General features: G+C 47.3%; 3 protein-coding genes across 3 annotated transcripts; 2 read left to right on the top strand and 1 right to left on the bottom strand.

The window, feature by feature from the left end:
• Positions 1-7: 7 nt before the first annotated feature.
• On the top strand, positions 8-12,993 carry HARS1 (histidyl-tRNA synthetase 1). The gene is made up of 13 exons (XM_052642911.1): positions 8-157; positions 430-519; positions 5,866-5,985; positions 7,470-7,565; positions 8,202-8,327; positions 8,944-9,051; positions 9,203-9,301; positions 9,528-9,621; positions 9,809-9,936; positions 10,034-10,276; positions 11,814-11,930; positions 12,115-12,261; positions 12,584-12,993. Exons 1-13 carry the CDS (start codon positions 68-70, stop codon positions 12,653-12,655), a joined length of 1,530 nt encoding a protein of 509 aa, XP_052498871.1. The 5' UTR covers positions 8-67; the 3' UTR covers positions 12,656-12,993.
• A 159-nt stretch (positions 12,994-13,152) lies between these two features.
• DND1 (DND microRNA-mediated repression inhibitor 1) lies at positions 13,153-16,556 on the top strand. Its single transcript, XM_052642915.1, has 4 exons — positions 13,153-13,446; positions 13,547-13,664; positions 14,038-14,499; positions 15,646-16,556. Exons 1-4 carry the CDS (start codon positions 13,423-13,425, stop codon positions 16,107-16,109), a joined length of 1,068 nt encoding a protein of 355 aa, XP_052498875.1. The 5' UTR covers positions 13,153-13,422; the 3' UTR covers positions 16,110-16,556.
• Positions 16,362-21,014, bottom strand: WDR55 (WD repeat domain 55). Its single transcript, XM_052642912.1, has 7 exons — positions 20,727-21,014; positions 18,089-18,189; positions 17,917-18,004; positions 17,638-17,817; positions 17,445-17,544; positions 17,188-17,357; positions 16,362-17,106 (listed from the first exon to the last, which is right to left on the bottom strand). The coding sequence occupies exons 1-7, from the start codon at positions 20,915-20,917 to the stop codon at positions 16,788-16,790; spliced, it is 1,149 nt and encodes a 382-aa protein (XP_052498872.1). The 5' UTR covers positions 20,918-21,014; the 3' UTR covers positions 16,362-16,787.
• Between the last annotated feature and the right edge of the window lie 936 nt (positions 21,015-21,950).

The raw sequence follows: 21,950 nt of genomic DNA, 5'->3' as shown, positions 1-21,950 counted from the left end.
CCTCCGAGTCAAGGCTGTGGCCACCGCAGCCTATCTAGCCAGCAGTCAGCTCCAGTCGGCAGCAAGTATGGCTGATCGTGCGGCGCTGGAGGATCTGGTGCGAGTCCAGGGAGAGCGTGTGCGGGGCCTTAAGCAGCAGAAGGCCAGTGCCGAGCAGGTACGACCCAGGCGGCGGGAGAGAAGACAAAACAAGGCCAGCGAGGACAGAGCGGGGGTGGTCAGCTCAGAGGATAGGGATCTGGAAGAAGGGACTGGACTGGTAAATAGCAGGACGAGCTGAGTGGGGAGGTAGTTGGGGTAGGATTTGGGAGAAGCAAAGCTAGGAGAGAGATATGCTCCACATCCTGATGAGGAAGGGATACTGAATGAATGGCGGGAGCGAGAGGGAGTGGCAGATGTGGTAATCCAGCTCCTGCTTTCCCTCCACAGATCGAGGAGGAGGTGGCAAAACTACTGAAACTGAAGGCACAGCTGGGCCCTGATGAAGGAAAACCGAAGTTTGTCCTCAAAACCCCCAAGGTAAATAATAATTCCTTTAGGGAGCCTCCTAGAGGGTCCCTAATTCCACTCACAGGACTCATATGCCTGCCTCCCTGAACCAGATCACTGAGGAGGATCTGAAATGTTGCAGAGGATACAGCAGTTGCTCTTGGCGCCAGGCTGAACTGGACTCTTATCTGAGTCATTCTGGGATGACAAAGTGATGGAAGAAACTAGGCCAGCTGGGTGCTTAGGGGAGTCTACTCCTTTCATTCAGTAAATATTTACTGAGTGCTTACTGTGTTCCTAACAGTGTACAAAGCAGTGAGTGTACCATGGTGAACAATATAGCCTGCCCTCAGAGAGCTTGGGCTTCCCTGGTGGATCAGTGATAAAAGAATTCATCTGCAATGCAAGAGACATGGGTTCGATCCCTGGGTGGGGAAGATCCCCTGGAGAAGGAAATGGCAACCCACTCCAGTATTTTTGCCTTGGAAATCCCATGGACAGAGGAACCTGGTGGGCTACAGTCCATGGGTTCGCAAGAGTTGCACACAACTTAGCGACTAAACACCCACACACACAGAGCTTACATCCTGCAATGGAAACAGACTTGGGAAGAAAAATAATCCCACACATGGATATGTAATACAAGTTGTGTTAAGTTATATAAAGAAATAGAAGGGATGCTCTGAGAAAACTAAGGGAGAACTGCAGAGTCTGAGGAAATAATAAACTAGTTGATCTGTAGATGAGTGGGAGACAGCCAGGTGAAGAATGTGAGGAAGATAGGTCCAGGCAGGGTAGGGAAATCCTGAAGCAAGAAAGAATCTTGGTGCTATCCAAGAACTAGAAAAAGACTTTATGTCTGGAATCAAATAGAGAGGGACAGCAGAGTGGAATGAAGTTGCTAGCTCAGCCTCCATGATTTCAGTTCAGGTGACACTTTCTGTGAGTTCTGTAAACCAGACTACTTACTCATCATCTAGGTACCCTTGGCACTTTATAAATACTGTTATTGCATTTATTGCTGACTTTTCATTATTCACATGGTTGATTTAACCTGAGAGGCTGAGACCAGGTGCCTGGGACTAAATAGGTATTCAATGAATGTATGTGAAATTTACTTCCACAGTAGGAGATGATTTGTCTTCCCTATGTTGAGATGTCACCTTTTAAGAGTAAATCTTTGGGCTCCTAAAATCACTGAGCTATTCTTTTCTACATGTAACTCATTTCAAACATTAAAAAGACAGTGTAAAAACCCAAGGCAGTAACCATAAATAGCTATTCAAACTACTGGGTGAAAAGATTAATGGGGATTTATTGATAGATCAGGCTGGCCTCACCTAAACCAGCATTTCTAAAAGTAGGACAACCAGATATTATATTCCAGATGTGATGCAATAAGAAGTACACAGCACCACCTATGAAGTGTTCTTGCCAAGAACAACTGAAGCTGAATCTAAATCAGTCTTCAGATCTAACTACCAGTTTACTAGAAATATGGGAAATGGAGGAACACATGTTAAATGACCACCATTGAGTTTACTGTTAACCAAATCTAGAATGAGAAAAATTCCTTCAGAAAAATGACTCAATTTCCTTAACAAGGAAGGATAATTTAAAAAAAAAAAATTGTTGCAGATTAAATAGACATGAGACACATCAACCCAGTAAAAGGCCTGAAGTTATTTAGAATCTGATTCAAACAAGCCAAGCATAAAAAGATATGACTGCAACAACTGGGAGTAATAAACATGGTTTGGGCACTATCTAAAGGGTTGCTGTTAAGTGGACTGATCATAAGTTGTGTTGATTGTAAGAAAGGTATTACAGCGTTTTGTTTTTTAATCTTTGTATGTTAGAAAATCATACTGAAATATTTGTGGATGAAAGTATATGATATCTAGGATTTAATTTAAAATACTCTAGGAAAAAATGCTGGGGCTTAGTTAAAAAATAGCAGATGTTGATAGTTGTTCAAGCGGGATAGTAGATACCTGGTGGCTCAGTGTATTATTCTCTATAATGTATGTTTGAAATTTTCCATAATGTTAAAAGAAAATGTGGATATAGTCAAGTTAATATCCACTCTAGTTTGTTGAAATACATTTCTTGACGTGTGATTCTTAGTTAACAAAAAACTCAATATTACAGGGAAAGGACTCTTTCAAGGGACCTTCCTGGTCAAAATTATTTTCATAATGTTACATGCCCTTTTCATTTCATTTGCAATGAAGGTGTAAAAGCACTGGTGTGTAGAACTGCTGGTGTCTTAGCACAAATCAAGATGCTGGCATGGAGCTGTACTAATAGCCATTTTATGTTCTTTACTTTCAAAAACTCACAGGGGAAAAAAAATTCAGTTTTACCTAAGAGTGTCCTTGATAAAACAGTAAAAAATTATTAATTTTATTGATTATTGACCCTTGAGTACACTTTTTTAATACTCCACATGATGTAATGGGAAGCACGCATAAAGCACTTCTGCTGCATCCCAAAATAGAAAAAATACTTGGTGCCATGTATGAATTGTAAGCTGAACTAGCTGCTTTCTTCATGGAAAACCTTTTGTATTTGAAAGAAAAATGGAAAGATAAACTATTGATCTGGATATCTGGCAGATCTTTTTAACAAAAATGAATAAAGTGAACCTTGATACCTCAAGGGAAACATTCAACAGTACGTGTTGCCAGTAAAATAAAATTCAAGTGTTCAAGAGAAAGTTCAGTTCAGTTCAGTTGCTCAGTCCGACTCTTTGTGACCCTATGAATCGCAGCACGCCAGGCCTCCTTGTCCATCACCAACGCCTGGAGTTCACTCAGACTCACATCCATCGAGTCAGTGATGCCATCCAGCCATCTTATCCTCTGTCGTCCCCTTCTCCTCCTGCCCCCAATCCCTCCCAGCATCAGAGTCTTTTCCAATGAGTCAACTCTTCGCATGAGGTGGCCAAAGTACTGGAGTTTCAGCTTTAGCATCATTCCTTCCAAAGAAATCCCAGGACTGATCTTCAGAAGGACTGGTTGGATCTCCTTGCAGTCCAAGGGACTCTCAAGAGTCTTCTCCAACGCCACAGTTCAAATGCATCAATTCTTTGGCACTCAGCTTTCTTCACGGTCCAACTCTCACATCCATACATGACTACGGAAAAACCATAGCCTTGACTAGAAGGACCTTTGTCGGCAAAGTAATGTCTCTGCTTTTGAATATGCTGTCTAGGTTGGTCATAACTTTCCTTCCAAGGAGTAAGCGTCTTTTAATTTCATGGCTGCAGTCACCATCTGCAGTGATTTTGGAACCCAAAAAAATAAAGTCTGACACTGTTTTCACTGTTTCCCCATCTATTTCCCATGAAGTGATGGGACCAGATGCCATGATCTTCGTTTCCTGAATGTTGAGCTTTAAGCCAGCTTTTTCACTCTCCTCTTTCACTTTCATCAAGAGGCTTTTGAGTTCCTCTTCACTTTCTGCCATAAGGGTGGTGTCATCTGCATATCTGAGGTTATTGATATTTCTCCCAGCAATCTTGATTCCAGCTTGTGCTTCTTCCAGCCCAGCGTTTCTCATGATGTACTCTGCATATAAGTTAAATAAGCAGGGTGACAATATACAGCCTTGACATATTCCTTTTCCTATTTGGAACCAGTTAGAACTTGTTATTTTCCACCATGAGCTTGACAGCTTCCCAACACTTAAAACTTTCTTGATGAGATCTACGGTGACATGAACAAATATGGTTTTCTGATATTGTATAATGAAGCATATCAACATTTGGAAGATCTGTATAACTGTTATCAAAGAACCAATATTTTCTAAATGACCAATGCATGATGTTATAAAATCATGCCTGGGTAAAACAGCCATTCCAAGTACAAGATAGAGTAACAGATCCTTTTACATTGTAGTAAAATATAGATAACATAAAATTTGCCATTTCAGCCATTTTTAGGTGTACAGTTCAGTGGCATTAAGTACATTCATATTGTTGTGTGACTATCACCACTGTTCATCCTCTAGAACTTTTTTAACATACTAAACTAAAATTCTTTACCTATTAAATGGGGTAGTGATAGCCCATTCTACCATCCCTCCAGTTCTTGGTAAGTAATGTTCTACTTTCTCTCTATAAATTCTGTGTTCCTTATAATGGATTTTAATGTGACAGTGTAAAAAGTTCATTGATGTAGTTTTAGATCCCACATTGTAACCAATCCTTAAGAAGCTTTCCCTCATCAGATTTTGGTGTAGTTTAAGAAAATCTAAAATTAGCTGAAAAGTTTATTCAAATATTCCTCCTTTTACAATTAGACATCTCTGTAAGGCTAGGTCACTTCATGGGAAATAGATGGGGAAACAGTGGAAACAGTGTCAGACTTTATTTTGGGGGGCTCCAAAATCACTGCAGATGGTGACTGCAGCCATGAAATTAAAAGACGCTTACTCCTTGGAAGGAAAGTTATGACCAACCTAGACAGCATATTCAAAAGCAGAGACATTACTTTGCCAACAAAGGTCCGTCTAGTCAAGGCTATGGTTTTTCCAGTGGTCATGTATGGATGTGAGAGTTGGATCGTGAAGAAAGCTGAGCGCCGAAGAATTGATGCTTTTGAACTGTGGCGTTGGAGAAGACTCTTGAGAGTCCCTTGGACTGCAAGGAGATCCAACCAGTCCATTCTAAAGGAGATCAGTCCTGGGATTTCTTTGGAAGGAAAGCTGAAACTACTTTGGCCACCTCATGCGAAGAGTTGACTCACTGGAAAAGACTCTGATGCTGGGAGGGATTGGGGGCAGGAGGACAAGGGGACGACCGAGGATGAGATGGCTGGATGGCATCACCAACTCGATGGACGGGAGGCTGAGTGAACTCCGGGAGGTGGTGATGGACAGGGAGGCCTGGCGTGTTGCAATTCATGGGGTCGCAAAGAGTCGGACACAACTGAGCGACTGAACTGAAGGCTAGATTTTCTTTATATACTCAACCAGAACAACATATCACCACAGAATTGAATGCAAAAAGCATATATGAGAATAGAGCTGACTTCTGTTAATCCAGACTTTAAAGATTTGCAAAAATGTAAATCAATGTCACTCTTGTCACCAAATCTTTTTGTTTTGGAAAGTAGTTACATTTTCCTAAAACGTTATTTATGTTAACATGTAAAAGATGGGTCAGAATTTAGAAAGGTGAGAGCTAATGGGTGTGGTGGTTAATAGGGAATTGTTTGCACCTGTTTTACACCTCGGTGACCTGTAGGAAATCTAAGTTTGGGACAGAGTTTTCATTCATCATCAATGAAGTCATACTTGTATATTTCTAGACTGTATTGTTCTTTGTTTTTAAACCGCATCCTTGGTTCTTTGGCTGATTTTGATTCCAAGGGCACAAGAGATTATAGTCCCCGGCAGATGGCAGTTCGGGAGAAGGTGTTTGATGTAATCATCAGCTGCTTCAAGCGCCATGGTGCAGAAGTGATTGATACACCTGTATTTGAACTAAAGGTGAGAGACGGATGAAGAGAAATTATGTGGTGGAAGAATGGGGATACCAACAACAAAGAGGGTGGCGAAGAAGTGAGGCCCAAAGGCCTCTCTCTTATTGCAGACAAAGCTAGGTATTTTCTCCATGAGAAGGGGGATGGGACTGGCATAGAGGGAGAGAGCCTACTTTTTATTTACCTTGGTTGCAGCCAGCAGCTTCCAAAAGAGAGCCCTTCTCAGGAGTGGAAGCTGTTATGGCTCCAGACTACCCTGAATTCTGTGTCACCTGTACCCAAGATGTTTCCTAGATATAAGCAGATCAAACGTATAAAAGATAAATACACAACCAAGTCTCCTACTGATGGACCCTGAGGTGGTTTCTAGTTCTATTAAAAAGCAGTTCTTTGCATCACTCCCTGCTTAAAACCCACTGGCTCCCAGTGTATTTATAATAAAATCTAAGCTCTTTACTCAGGCTTACAAGGCCCTACATGATGTGGCAACTGTCCACCTTTCCCTTCTCATCTCATGCTATTTTTCCCCTTGTCCACTTTGCTACCATGGTCTTTTTTTCTGTTCCTGGAACATACTAAATATGTCTATAGTAGAGCCTTTGTTCTTGCTCTTCCCTCTTCCTGAACTCCCTTTTTCCCTAGCTCTTTGCATGACTTTAATTTCAGAGTAAATTAGACATGACAGATTTTCATTTCATATCTTAATTAAAATGCCATTCCTCAAATAATCCTCTCCAATGCCTTTTCTAAAGCAACCCTTATCTACCATATCAACCTATTTTACTTCCATTAAAGCAGCTATCACTATCAGAAATTATCTGTTAATTGTTTCCTTGCATTAATGTACTGCCTGTCTCTTGTCATTACTTCAGAAGATCCAAGAGGGCATGGATTGCTTTTGTTCATGGATGGAGACACAGGGCTTAGAACAATGTCTGGTACTAGTGGGCGTTTATCTACAGGATAAATTCCCAAAGATAGAATTTCTGCATCAAATGGTTGTACTCATTTCTATTTCTACCAACTAGATTAGTTTTACAAGTGCTGCCATAACAAAATACCATAGACTAGATGGCTTAAACAACAGAAATGTATTGCCAGGAAGCTGGAAGTCCAAGATAAGCTGTTGGTTCCTTCTAAGGGTTATGAGGGAAGGATCTGTTCTTGGTCTCTCTCCTTGGCTTTTAGACGGTGTCTTTTCCCTGTGTCTTCACGTTGTCTTCCCTCCTGTGTCCAGATTTCCTCTTTTTATAAGGACATGAGTTTTACTGGATTAGGATTCACCCTAATGACCTCATTTTAGCTTAGTTACTTCTTTAAAGACCCTGTCCCCCAATAGAGACCTAATCTGAGGTGACTGGGGGTTCAATATATGAATTTTAGAGGAAATGTAAGTTGAAATCAGTCATTGTTAGAATGGGGGGTTTTGTTTTTAAAACTTCCTTTAAAATTTTTATATTTATCTTTGTGATCACATTTCTTTTTCTCCAGGAAACACTGACTGGAAAGTATGGAGAAGACTCTAAGCTTATCTATGATCTGAAGGACCAGGGTGGGGAGCTGCTCTCTCTTCGATATGACCTCACTGTATCTTTTTAAACTTCGGATGGATTGGCCCTCACTGGGCTGGGGCTTTTTCTAGCCTCAGGTTTGAGGGCAGCTAGACATAGGTAGGATCAAATATAACCTTGCAATCAGGGAAATTCTTTCTCTAAAGCAGGAACTGGACTTTGGCTAAACAGAGCATAGCTAGCCTTAGAAGACTTCTGAAATCCTGAGTGAGACCTCAGCTTTATGTCAGGGTCCAGTTCTGACTCTGGCAGCAATCCCCTGGCTTCAGAATACATCTCCCTTGTCCTGTCTAATGGACGGCGTTCTCCTTAATTGACCAAAAGCCTGTTTCCTTTATCTCCAAGCTATGTCAGAGAATCATCTGCTTAGACATCGCTGAATAGGGCCTCCTTTCTGCTCCCCAGTCAATCTGCCCACCCCTCTGCTGTGCTCACCACAGCCCCAAAAGAAAAGAGCCTTAATATTTTTTTGAGACTTCAGCTGCCCCTGTGGTAACACAGTTGATTCTTGCTGATGTTCAGAAATGCTGTTAATCTTACAGGTGGTGGTTTTAACCCACACAGGGTGGAGATAGAGCCCAGCTTCTGTTAGTGAGAATCATCACCTTCCAGACTGTGATAAGTGGGCCATCCTCCTTAACTTTGTCATCAGGTTCCTTTTGCTCGATACTTGGCAATGAATAAACTGACCAACATTAAACGCTACCACATAGCAAAAGTATATCGGCGGGATAACCCAGCCATGACCCGAGGCCGATATCGGGAATTCTACCAATGTGTGAGTATGGGGGCAGGCTGGGTAAGGCAGCAGTCCCTTGAGCTAGTAGAACCTATTGAGTACTCATGGTGTCCTGAACAAACTAGATGCCCCAGATAATGCTAACCCTAAGATTTCTTTAGTATTTTCACATACAGGACAGGGATTATTCTCCTCATTTTACATATGAGTAAACTTGAGGCTCAGAAAGATGAAGAGACTATAAGGATAAAAAAGGCAAAGTTAGGACTAGAAGTCTTGGTCCAGTGCTCTTTATATTAAACCACAGTGATATGGTGACAGCAAAGGATGAGGAAATTGGATTTGAGGTACTGTCATCCAGACTGGTGGCAGAGCTTCTAAATGAACAGAGAAAATGACTGAGGCCAGGTAACTCCCCTGGCAACAGTGGAAGGAAATAAGGACAAATATTGAAAGGAATAACCCAGTAGATGGGAAGAAAACCAGGCCTGGTAAGAGACCCAGGAAGGCTGGGGTTTTCCTCTGGGCTGACAGACGGAAAATGAAGAACGTGGCCTGCACATGAGTGCAGTGAGGCTGCCTCCAGGGAAAGCACAGCTCCCAGGAGCCCTCCCTCAAGGCCCCTGAGGATCCCTAACTACCCCTCTCCCCACAGGATTTTGACATTGCTGGGCAATTTGACCCCATGCTTCCTGATGCAGAGTGCCTGAAGATCATGTGTGAGATCCTGAGTTCACTCCAAATTGGCGACTTCCTGGTCAAGGTCAGAGCTGAGTGGAGCTGCGGGGGGCAAAGCTGGGCCTGGCCTCTCACAGGAGAAGGTCCTGGTACAGAGGTAACAGGAGCCTAAGCATCCAGCACTGTAAAGGGCCATGTAAAGAGATTCCTTATCACTGTGCCTTGGGTCGCTGTAGGTGAATGATCGGCGCATCTTAGATGGGATGTTTGCCATCTGTGGTGTTCCAGACAGCAAATTCCGCACCATCTGCTCCTCAGTGGACAAGCTGGACAAGGTAACCACCAAACACTTGACTCTTCTTTCCCCAGGTCCAAACTTGCCCTGAGATACGGAAAAGATTAGGAGAGAGAGGGCCCTGCCTCTATGCCCACAGAGGAAGATTAGCTCCAGGATATACGTTGACAGGCAGCTTCTGCTCAAGACACCCCTGAAGAGGGCTTATACTTGCTCTGCCCTGGGGAAGCTGTCCAGGGTTCCCTGACCCGTTTCTGTCTGTCCAGGTGTCCTGGGAGGAAGTAAAGAATGAGATGGTAGGAGAGAAGGGCCTGGCACCTGAGGTGGCTGACCGCATTGGGGACTACGTCCAGCAGCATGGTGAGAAACAAAGCCTGCCTCCCAAGCAGCCATCCCACTGCCCTCATGCTAAAGCCGAAATTCCTTTTTGTATGTCTACATGCATAGGAGAAAGAGAGAGAGAGAGAGAGAGAGGAGTGTGTGAGTGAGTATGCATACATGTATCTTTTTCTTCTTGTCAGTCTGGTTCACAGATATGTCTCCCCAGGTGGAGTATCCCTGGTGGAACAGCTGCTTCAGGATCCTAAATTGTCCCAGAACAAACAGGCCCTTGAGGGCCTGGGAGACCTGAAGCTGCTATTTGAGTATCTGACCTTGTTTGGCATTGCTGACAAGGTGAGTCAGGTTGGGATGGGAGCCTCAGCTGAGCTCTGGGGCTGAAGGCCGGCCCTTGAGCCTCATCTGATACTGACCATGTTCTTGTCCCCCCCAGATCTCCTTCGACCTGAGCCTTGCTCGAGGACTGGACTACTATACTGGCGTGATCTATGAGGCGGTGCTGCTACAGCCCCCAGCCCGACCAGGGGAAGAACCCCTTGGTGTGGGCAGCGTGGCCGCTGGAGGGCGCTATGATGGGCTGGTGGGCATGTTTGATCCCAAAGGACGCAAGGTACCCTGTGTGGGGCTCAGCATTGGAGTAGAGCGGATCTTTTCCATCGTGGAGCAGAGGCTGGAGGTAGGGCTTGGAGCTGGGTGGAGGAAATTCTGGGTAGCTGGTGGCACCTGAGCTATCTTCTTTGATCTCTGAGGAGGAAGTAGTACTGCACTGATCAAGGAGCATCTTTGCAAAGAAAGGGAGAAGACAGTTGCTGTCCTTCAGACTCTCACCCTAATATAGGCCAGCTTGATGGATCTTTAATCATTCTTTCTTCACAAAATCCTTTGCTCTGGGTCCCTACTTTGCTCAGAGCTGTCAGAAATCCAGGCCAATATATCTAAAGACCTGGATCTTTCTCATAATACAGAATACTTAATATTTTACTCCTCTGTGCTTGGGCACTGTGCTTCATGCCTTTCATGCACTGTCTAAAAAACTTCTTAAACAGCCTTCTGAGGGCAGTAGTAGTAGTTTAGTCATGAAGTCATGTCTGACTCTTGTGACCCTATGGACTGTGGCCTCCCAGGCTCCTCTGTCCATGGGATTCTCCAGCAAGAATACTGGAGTGGATTGCCATTTCCTTCTCCAGGAGATCTTCCCAACCCAGGAATCAAACCTGGGTCTCCTGCATTGCAGGCAGATTCTTTACCAACAGTTATGAGGGAAGCCCAAGAAGGTAGCTACTTTTATTATTTACATTTTTCAGACAAGGAAACTGAAGATTATAGATCAAATAATTTGCCAAAGGTTTAAGTGCCACAGTCAGAATTTGAATGCAGGCAGTCTTAACTCTAGTCTTGCTCCCAGTCACTTTGATACTCTAAGTGGGAAGCATGTATCTGAGGCTCTGGGATCCTTCAGATGGCTATCTTGACTCTCCAGCACCTACAGTAATGTGAGGAAAGCCCTTCGTGGCCTCAGGCCCACTTCTGTTGCTCCTGTTCTTAGGTAACCTCCCCACTGCTCCTGTCCTTTTCTTGAGGTCACTGTTTTCCAACTGAAGTTCCAATGGGCAGCTTATATTGTAAGAAAAATAGAAATAGTTTTCCATAAAAAGAAACAGGCAGCAGCAGCATTCTTTCTCCCCTCCATCCACACCCCTCCTATGGCTTTAGTGTAAGAGACAGTCTCTTGACTGTCAGTACTAGAACTGCTAGGGGTGACTGAATTGCCTGTGTGAGTGCAGAATATCACTTCCTTATGATAGATCCACAAGATAGTAGATGGAGATAAGCTTGTTCATAAACTGTACATAAGCTACCTTTGTGTGTGCTCAGTCACTCAGTTGTGTCCGGCTCTTTGCGACCCCATGGACTGTAGCCCGCCAGACTCCACAGTCCATGGAATTTTCCAGGCAAGAATACTGGAGTGGGTTGCCATTTCCTTTAAAAGCTACCTTTACCCTCCATTATTTATTCTGCGAAGTCATATGCATAAGCCACTCAGTTCATTTCTTATTCTAAGAGCTAATTTTTGCCCAATTGCTAGATGAGAAAAGACTAGCCTGCCCTGATGGACTTGGGGCCTGCTCTCAGAATATTGATAAGAGCCTGCTCTGTTTGCTCACTGAAGGTGTCGTAAAGGGTAGCTCAGCTCTTTCTTAACTCTTTTCTAGGCCTTGGAGGAGAAGGTACGGACCACAGAGACACAGGTGCTTGTGGCATCCGCACAGAAGAAGCTGCTGGAAGAGAGACTGAAGCTCGTCTCAGAGTTATGGGATGCTGGGATCAAGGTAGAGGAGGCAAGCCCTCGGGTGGCAGCACATTTGGGGCTGAACACACATGAAATAAAAGCTTGTCCATAGTGGCCCTGCCATTGCTATGATTTCTTGGGGTGAAGATCAGAGTGAGGGGCCCCAAGAAGGTTGTCCCTGAGGACTGCAGAAGCCAGCTTTTTTCTTCCCTTGTCCCCTGCAGGCAGAACTGCTCTACAAAAAGAACCCCAAGTTACTGAATCAGCTGCAGTACTGTGAGGAGACAGGCATTCCACTGGTGGCCATCATTGGTGAGCAAGAGCTCAAGGATGGGGTCATCAAGCTGCGCTCAGTGGCCAGCAGGGAAGAGGTAAGTAGGTAAGCAGGAAAGGGGCGGGACACAGAATGAATGCCATTTCTGGATGCGGAGGCCCATTCAAGACCTGAGCAAAAGCCTGGCATTCATATTAGCCCCCTAAAGGACTAAGGGGATAACGTGACACTATGCTTATGGTCTCCATCCCCACATACCCTGTGACTCTCTGGCTTCCCCAGGAAGCACTGTCTCCCCTGACATGTTTGATTGGGTTCCTGCTCCCAGCGGAGCCAGGCCTAATGACTAGAGGAAGACATGGGCACTCAGCAGTGGAACACAAGATGCTCATACCACCTTGTCCTTCCTTCCTGGCCAGGTGGACGTCCGAAGAGAAGACCTTGTGGAGGAAATCAAAAGGAGAACAAGCCAGCCCCTTTGCATCTGCTGAGTTCAGCAAACTATCAGAAAAAAGTGGGACTGACACTATTTAAGGCTAAGATAAGACTGCATACCTACTTCAACAGCTTTGCACATTTCTGTCCCAACAGGAAGACCTGAAAAGTGGTCAGAACAGAGACTTTTTAAATTTTTATTATGATTATTTTATTTGTAATCACAGACCAAAATGGTCAGGTACTATACCATTTATCCATATGGCTCTGGGGGCTTAGTAGTCCTGTCTGTGTCCCTGCGCTACAGGGACCTGGCACAAGATGGTCTCTTCTGCAGAGCCCTACAACCAGGTGGAGGGAACGCTCCCCACAACCAGCCTTGGAAGGTCCAATAAAATGCCTCAACCACTGGAGCCTGCCTGTGTCACTGACGCCTAACCCTGCCTTCCTGGTCAGAGTCTGGGTCTCCCACTGCAACCACTTCAGCGGTAGAAAATGGGGAGAGACACTATGGGCCATGGGCTCTTCTGCAGGGTGGAGGGTGTCCCGGACGTTCTCACCTGTATGTAGCCTCCATCCTGCCAGTCTGCAAGCCATTTTTGAAGAGGTTGAGCTGTCTGCAGACCCACTCGCTAGGGTCTCCAGCTTTCACCTGCGGGTGCGAAGTTCGAGCGGCGCAAGTTCGGCGGATACCCCACCCCCTTGATGGGCGGGGCCGTGCTCAGAGCCAATGAGAGCTTGGGGGGGTGGGGCAGGGAAGCTTCCAGATAGGCAGATAGGGAGAAGGTTATAAAGGGGGTACGAGTGAGCCAGCTGGGAAGCCATGCAGTCCAAACGCGAATGTGAGGTAAGTGTTTGGCTGCTAGAGTCCATGAACCCTGGGCATCACTGGTGAGACGGGGACAGATGCAGCAGTCCGCCATTCCAACCCACCCTTTTCCCCTCAGCTGTGGTGTGAGAGGGTGAATCCCGAAAACAAGGCGGCGTTGGAGGCGTGGGTCAGGGAGACGGGCATCCGGCTGGTGCAGGTGAACGGGCAGAGAAAGTATGGCGGGCCACCCCCAGGTAAGGTCTTCCCAGCCGTATGCCTGCTAGGGGGCTAAGCCAGCCTCTAAGGCCCCTACTCGCCGCGTTCAGGGGAGGGAGGGGCCTACCCCGAGGCTCCACTCGGAGTTAAGTCAGAAACCCCAAACTACCTGTTACACGCACCCCTTCCCACCCACCCGCCCCCTCGAGGAAGGGAGCAAGTCTAGTCTTAAGATGCCAGTCTCATTGGTAATTCAGTCACTCGATTATGCCGACGACCTGGAGGATTACGGGTGTTTTACCCATTTCACAAACGTGTGCACACGTACTCCCTCACGCGCTCGGTCCCTGGACCCCGACCCAGGAACTATCCGGTTGTATGACGGTGCCCTTCCCCACCCTCTTCTCCCAGGATGGGTGGGCAGCCCGCCGCCGGTCGGGTCGGAGGTGTTTATCGGGCGGCTGCCCCAGGACGTGTACGAGCACCAGCTGATTCCACTGTTCCAGCGCGTGGGCCGCCTCTACGAGTTTCGTCTGATGATGACCTTCAGCGGCCTGAACCGCGGCTTCGCTTACGCCCGCTACAGCTCGCGGCGCGGCGCCCAGGCCGCCATCGCCACGCTGCACAACCACCTGCTGCGGCCGTCCTGCCCGCTGCTCGTGTGCCGCAGCACCGAGAAGTGCGAGCTGAGTGTGGACGGGCTGCCGCCGGGCCTGAGCCACCGCGCGCTGCTCCGCGCGCTGCAGCCGCTGGGACCCGGCCTGCAGGAGGCGCTGCTGCTGCCCAGCCCCGGGCCGACGCCCGCACAGATCGCACTGCTCAAGTTCAGCTCGCACCGGGCCGCAGCCATGGCCAAAAAGGCCCTGGTGGAAGGTAGGACTGGAGACTGCGGGGGACCGCTGGTTGGGAGCAAACACTTTATGCCGGGCACTTACCTCTACAGGTCAGCATAGTTCAACAAAGCGGGTTAAAGCTGCTAGAGCTTAGGGTCAAATTTGAGACAGACTTGACCTCACGTTTATTATATTTTCACTGGTCCTACCAGGTATCAGTAACCTAAACTTAACACTTTTCACGCATTATCTCCTGACTTAACCCTTCTCACCGTAATGAAACAAAACATTGTCCCTCTTGAGATTGGAGACTGGTTTAAAAAAAAATGACTTGCCAGAGGCAATCAACTGAGCTTACCTTTTACACATTGTAGAACCTGCTTCCTGAGACTGAGAATAATTAAACAGCTTTTAGCACATTCTTTTGTTCTTGGCAAGTTCTTGGCAAGTATTCATGGTAAAGTTTAGCTATTATGATGGTTATGAGGTAGGCAAAGCCTGCAATCAACCAGTACCCCTAGGGAACTTAGAAGGTAGCAGTTATTAGGTAGGTCCCTTTGTAAATAAACACAGTGAAGCCTAGAGAAGTTATTTAACTTAAGTTGCCTGGGATCACAGGCTTCCCTGGTGGCTCAGTGGTATAAGAATCCAGCTGCCAATGTGGGAGACACAAGAGACAGGAGCTTGACCCCTGGTTCAGCAAGCTCCCCTGGAGGAGGAAATGACCACCACTCCAGTATTGCCTGGGAAATCCCTTGGACAGAGGAGCCTGCTGGACTACAGTCAATGGGGTTGCAAAGAACCAGACACAACCAAGCATACACACATGCACACTTGGGTACCACCACCAGGAAATGGGGAGGTTAGAAGTTAAATAGGCTTATGTGACTCCAGGGGCTTCCCTGGTGGCTGAGACAGTAAAGAACCTGCCTGAAGTGCAGGAGACCCAGGTTCAGTTCCTGGGTCGGGAAGATTCCCTGGAGAAGGAAATGGCAACCCACTCCAGTATCTTTGCCTGGAGAATTCTGTGGACAGAGGAGCCTGGTGGGCTACACTCCATGAGGTCACAAAGAGTTGGGACAGGACGGACCAACAGATTAAAAAGATTTGACTCCAAAGGACTCAGAGTGTCTGGGAATTTGGGCCGGGGGCTTAGACCTACCCTGTTTCTGTCTTTTTCTTGCAGGGCAGTCCCACCTCTGTGGAGAACAGGTGGCTGTGGAGTGGCTTAAGCCAGACCTGAAGCAGCGACTCCGCCAGAAGCTCATGGGTACCTCGCTACAGTGCCTACAGCCAGAGGGCAGCCGATTAGCCCTGGCCAGGGACCAGGGGCTTGAGTTCCAAGGGTCTCAGGTTGCCTTGCAGCTGCTGTGCCAGCGGATGAAGCTGGGCAGCCCAGTGTTCCTCACCAAGTGTTTGGGCACAAGCCCTGCTGGCTGGCACCGCTTCTGGTACCAGGTGGTGATCCCTGGGCATCCAGTGCCCTTCAGTGGCCTCATCTGGGTTGTGCTGACCCCAGATGGGCAGGATGGGCATGAGGTGGCTAAGGATGCAGTATCTGCACGGCTGCTGGAGGCAATGAGTGAGTCTAGGGCCAGCCTCCTTTGGTCTGCTGGGGCTGAGGCAGGAGGTACCATGGTTCAGCAGTGACCTTATCCTCTCTACAGGCAGCCTTTGTCTGCACCCGGCCCAGCAGGCCTGGGCAGCCACTATCTGATCCCAACAAGAGGAAGAGCATAGTCCCTGCCCTAGACCTGACAGCCTCCCAGCTGGGGCAGGGCCCCAGAACACCTGGGGGCAGCTCAGGTTTGGCCAAAGTTGTGGTAAGGGAACTTCCCTTCTCCCATTCTGGGGTTTCGTCTGACCCCAAGGTGTTCTGTGTCACACACACATACACACACACACCCTCTCTCCTCCCAGTTTAGTATGAATCTTTATTTCCCTGTTTTGTCTTCTTTGTTGAAGTTTTTATTTGAGGGCTGGTGGAGCCAAAGGGTCAAACATCTGCCTTTGCCCCCACTACTTGGTGGTGTGGTTTTGTTGTATGTGCAGTTTTGAATTCTTCTATGCTGGTTGTATTTATATTAAACCCCTGGTTGGTGTATACCTGTGTCCATGCTGTCTTGCCCCAACTGTGGGCTTTGTCTTACACTGGCAGAGTGAGCAGCTGCTACAAAGCCAGTACTTCCTCACAGCAATGTGCTGATCCTGAGCATCTTCTTGTGCTGCACAATAGGACATTTTCAGTTCCCAGTCTCTCTAGGGATCCAACCCAGAAAACAAGACTGTTGTCCACTGAGAACCCATCCTGAGGTTCAGCTCATCCCTTCAGTCACTGTCATCCTCACTCTCCTCCTCCTCCAGAGTTGTGGCATCCTCTCCCTCTTCCCTCAGTCCTGCAAAGAAGTCATCAGTGCTCCAGGCCTTGCTGCTCAGTGCCCGCAGTGGTCCTCCCTTTTTCTTGCGTCGGCGGTAGTCATCCACCACCACAGCCCGCAGCTGGGCCATGTCCCAAAACTTGAGTCGCTGGTCATGGCCACTGCTGGCCAGGAAACGGCCGCAGTGGGAGAGAGCTAGCTTCTCTACAGGCTCCTCAGCATGCTGGCCCACACTGCCTACCACTCGGTTCGGCAGGATGTTGACAGCCCTGGGCAGAAAGAAAAGTGTTGGGTATGGGATGGTTAGGTCTACCCTTCCTATGACTTGAGGGCCATCTGGTTTCTCTCACCTGATGACTCCATCAGTAGAGCCAGCACACAGCAGACTCTCCGTCACTGGAACCATGCAGTCAATGGACTCGGCTCTCAAGGCAAAGCGGTCACTTGTGGCGCCAAAGCCATCCCAGTTGAAGAGGTAGATGGTACCTTCACTGGAGCCACATGCCACCTTCTTCCCATACTGCAGGGAAACAGGGCAAAACAGGATTATGGAGCCACATCAGATCAAGTCCCTATCACACCCTTATCCCACCCAACCCAGTCATACTTTCATAAGTGTGACAGAGGTGAGGTCTCCAGATTGGGGCTCAGAGAGCAACTCAAACCGCCGTCGCTTGATGTTGAAGACACCGAGGCAGCCATCTCCGCTATAGAGAGGGCAAAGCAGCAGGAATGGCTGGAGGTACTCACTGAGGGATGTGATATAGGAAAAGGGGTGGGACACAGCTTTGAGGCTGTACCTGGCTGTCAGCAGCAGCTTCTTGGCGGGATCCAGAGCCATGTCAGCAATGTACTCCTCATGCTGCCGCATATCCATTAAGGGGCCCTCCTTCCTTTGGTCCCAGAGGCGAATGCCACCTGTATCATCCCCAGTGGCCAGAACATTCTCATCCACCAGCAGCAGACTGTTGATGGGGGCACTAGAGACATACAGAATTTCCTGGAGCACTTTTGTCCCAGTAGGGATGTACCAATCAATCCTTACCATTTATATCGACACACAATCGGCTTCCCCTTACCCGTGAGCCTTGGAAATGCGTCTTTCCAGTCGGCCCAGCTCCACATCTAGAAAATGGATGGCTTTGTCCTTGGAGACAGTAACAAGTTCTGGGGGGGAAATGTCCAGGTCATGGTACTATTCATTGCTCCCTTCCCACCACCACATTGCTGGCAGCCTTCCCTAATACTCACTCTGCCCATCTTCAGAGAAGACAACGGCTCGGCAGGACTTGAGGTGGTGACCTGAGGACCAGAGCTCCTTGGTTTCTCCCTCTTGGCAGGAGTAGGAAAAGCTGGGGAGAACAGAAGAACAATGAATGACCCCAGACGTCACCTGGCAGTGTAGGACCAACTAGCCAACTTTCCATCTACCTAGGAGTTACTGATAGTACACCTCCAAGCCCAAGGAGCATACCATCCCATTCTCCCATTTTCAGTGAGCTTCAAATGTTAGATCTTTTTTCACTCAATATATGTTTTGGGACCTCATCCCACCCCCATCCCTCTTCATCACTGGAAACCCAAGCCTGGGGAAAGATTAGGTCTGAATCACTCTGAAGTTCAAAACTAACAACAGAAGAACAGGCCAGAGGTTGGAAATGTAAAGATTAATAAAGACAGAGATTTACATTCCAGGTCTATGGGAGCTAAGTGTGAAAGTGTTAGTCAGTCATCTACAACCCCACAATCCCATTGACTGTAGCCTGCCAGGTTCCTCTGTCCATGGAATTCTCCAGGCAAGAATACTGGAGTAGGTACCCATTCCCTTCTCCAGGATCTTTCTCACCCAGGGATCAAACCCAAGTCTCCTGCACTGCAGGCATATTCTTCACAGTCTGAGCCACCATGGAAGCCCAGGGGAGCTAAGAGAAGCCACAATTAATTATAGCACATTGTGACCACATGCTGAAATAGTGGTAGGATGAAAAGGGAGAGAGAACAAAGAGGAACCAGCCTGTAAGCTCAGCTTTGAGGCAAGTACCTGTCCAGAGATTATCCACAGTGCCTGCCTCAGCAGATTTTCAAAAAGGGACCAATAAATGTTCTGTCCAAGTGCCTAACATGAAAAAGCTGCTTTAATAAATATTCACAAACTGAATGATACCTTGGAAGGGAAGAGAGTCTTGGAAAGCTAACCACGTTGATGACACCTGAGTTGGATCATGAAGAATAAGTAGTTCACCTGGCAGAAAACAAGGGGCAGATACTAGAGACAGATGCTGATGTCCTTCCCAGGGCAGAAAAAAGGGATGAGGACAGTTCAAGCGGCAAGAGAGGTATGCCTAAATCTTCAAAGATAAGCTGAACTGGGCTTAAAACAATCATGCAGGCCAAACAGAAGTCTGAATTGAATTCTCTGGGCCAAAGGAACCTCTCTGGAATGGTCATGAGTTAACTTCAAGGCCTCCAGAAGGCAGTGGCTGAGCGCAGGAAGAGGAGACAAACAGAAGCCATGAGGGGTATGAAGAAAGGTGACTCCCAAGTACCTCACACTGTAAATATGGACAGAAATAGTAAACCTCTCTACAAAATAAGTATTACTGTTATTTTGTTTTTTTTCTGGCTGCGCCACTCAGCTTGTGAGATCTTAGTTCCCCAATCAGGGATCAAAACTGGGACCCCGGCAGTGAAAGCAGCAAGTCCTAACCACTGGACCACCAGGGAATTACCCATTGTTCCCATTTCCAAAGATTAAAAAAAAAAAATTTAACTTGCCCAAGGACACTGTAGCTAATGAGGGGTTTTGGATTTAAATCCCTTAAGTAAATCTGATAGACCAACCCTCCTGGTTAGGGCCTTCAATGGTTTTTCACTGCTTCCAGCATATATTTTTTATTCAAAAAGCAAACAGGTATTGAGCACTCACCCTGGGCTAGAAGCAGCAGACATAATGAGAACTAAACAGACTACAGATTATACACTCCAGAACACTGTATTTCAAACTCTAGTCGTGACCCATTAGTGAGTTGCAGTCAGCATTTTCTGTATGCCCACGATTACAATAGGATAAAAATAACCAGAAAAAATCAAAGTGCACCACACAAAACATAAAAACTATTTTTACTGTGGGGCGAGGTCAGCAAAGTTAAATTTTTTTTTTAGTGGAGGAGAGAGCGTTCAAATCATTACACAAATTACACATCATTATGCAGTTTAGGAGGAAAAGGTATCTGGTGCCAAGGCAGCATCTAACAGGTAATCTAATTTAGTCTGCCCCACCTCGGAAGAGTGAGGAGATGCTGAGAACTCTGGGACAATAGGTACAAAAGGGAAATTCCAGGCAGAAGGATAACATGTGCAAAGGAGCTGAGCCCTCAAGGTCCATTTTTTAAAAGTTAACAATGAATAAGCACAGAAAGCAAAAAATCTGAACAAGGGCCAGAAGGTCAAGGCCCTTAACCAGATTAAGGAATCTGAATCCTAAAAACAAAGGTAAACTATTGAAGGGTTTTAATCAAGGAAGTGAAGGGGTCGTATCTGTGTTTTTTAAAAATCAGTTAAGATGGGCAAGAAGGGAAAGCAGGGGGCCCAGTTGGTCCTGTTTCAGAATCAATACATATTTCGGTCGGAAATAAGTGTCCTGAAGGCCTACTTGTCCGGGCTCCGTCAGGGCATTCCAGCCACTCTTTCAGTTCTTTTAAGAGATTTGCGTGGTAACCTGCTTAAAGCCGAACGTTATTAAAAGAACTGGACAAGATTTGAGTCTTGTAAACTTAATCTCCCTGTAACTTTCTTTCCTCATCCCAGCTCCATTCCTGAGGAGCTTCCAGACTGAGCAGGTCCAGGCCCACCACACTCTTCACGCCCCCCATCTCTGCCCCGCACTTACACAAACACGTCCCCGTCCACGTCCCCCGCTGCCAAAAGGTCGCGGGCCGGATGGAACGCCAGCCCACTAGCCGGAGCCTCCAGGACGATATCTTCCGGAGTGTCCCGGATCCGGGCTGGGGCTTCCGTGGCGTGGGGATCCTCCTCGTCGCTCCCATCCTCCGCGGGCCTCTCCTCACACATGCGGTCCATACACCAGAAGACCTGAGCCGCGAAGGAAGCGAGAAGTGAACCCAAGAACCAGCTACACAGAGGTAGGAATGGCCCAGGGAACCGCTTTCGGGATTGAGGCGCTGGACAGGAAGTGGCGTTTAGGCGTTCTCCGTAACCCGGAAGAGGCGGAGCCCGACTCGCTGGTAGGTGGAAACGAACGGAGGAGCTCGGCCGCTTAAGCGCGGTAATTCCATGCGTTGCAATGGAGAGTTGCTGGGCTGGCTATACAGCACAACCCTCAACCCCCTCCTTGGCCTCTTCACCTGGAGATGGGAACTGCGTTTTCCTGATCCAGGCTGACAGCCATAAAGAAGGCTAAGCCGGGAAGAACTGATGCTTTTGAATTGTGCTGGAGAAGACTTGAGAGTGCCTTGGACAGCAAGGATATCAAACCAGTCAATCTTAAAGGAAATCAACCCTGAATATTCATTGGAAGAACTGTTGCTGAAGCTCCAATACTTTGGCCATCTGATGCGAAGAGTCGACTCTCTGGAAAAGACCCTGATACTGGGAAAGATTGAAGGCAAAAGAAGAGGGCGACAGAGAATGAGATAGTTAGGTAACATCACAGATTCAATGGACATGAATTTGAGCAAACTTCAGGAGATAGTGAAAGACAGGGAACCCTGGCGTGCTGCAGTCCATGGGGTCTCAGAGTCAGACACGATCTAGTGAGGGAACAACCACCCCTGAAAGGTAAGGATGACTGCCTGCCCTCAGGGGAGGAGAGGAGGACGCCAGTCATTCATGGCTTGGTGAAAGACCAAGATGAACCACAACCAGTTTGATCAGTAAGCAACAAAAGCCCACACTGCAAGAATTTGCCTTGCGGGGGTCCCTGACAGCAGGCAGCCCACTCACACTTAAGCTGCAGCCACGGATGGATGCTGAACATCCTCGTGGCCCAAGCAACAGTGCCCCATCAGTTCCTACTGTTTGGCTGCAGACCCTCAGCAGGACTGGGCGAGCAGTGCTGAGCTGGCAAGGAGTTGCTGAAAAGGAAAAATTGGCA

Source organism: Budorcas taxicolor, chromosome 7 (genome assembly GCF_023091745.1).
Source record: "Budorcas taxicolor isolate Tak-1 chromosome 7, Takin1.1, whole genome shotgun sequence".
Classification (NCBI taxonomy): domain Eukaryota; kingdom Metazoa; phylum Chordata; class Mammalia; order Artiodactyla; family Bovidae; genus Budorcas; species Budorcas taxicolor.
The sequence above is the reverse complement of the archived record's forward strand: the minus strand, read 5'-3'. Positions and strand labels throughout refer to the sequence as shown.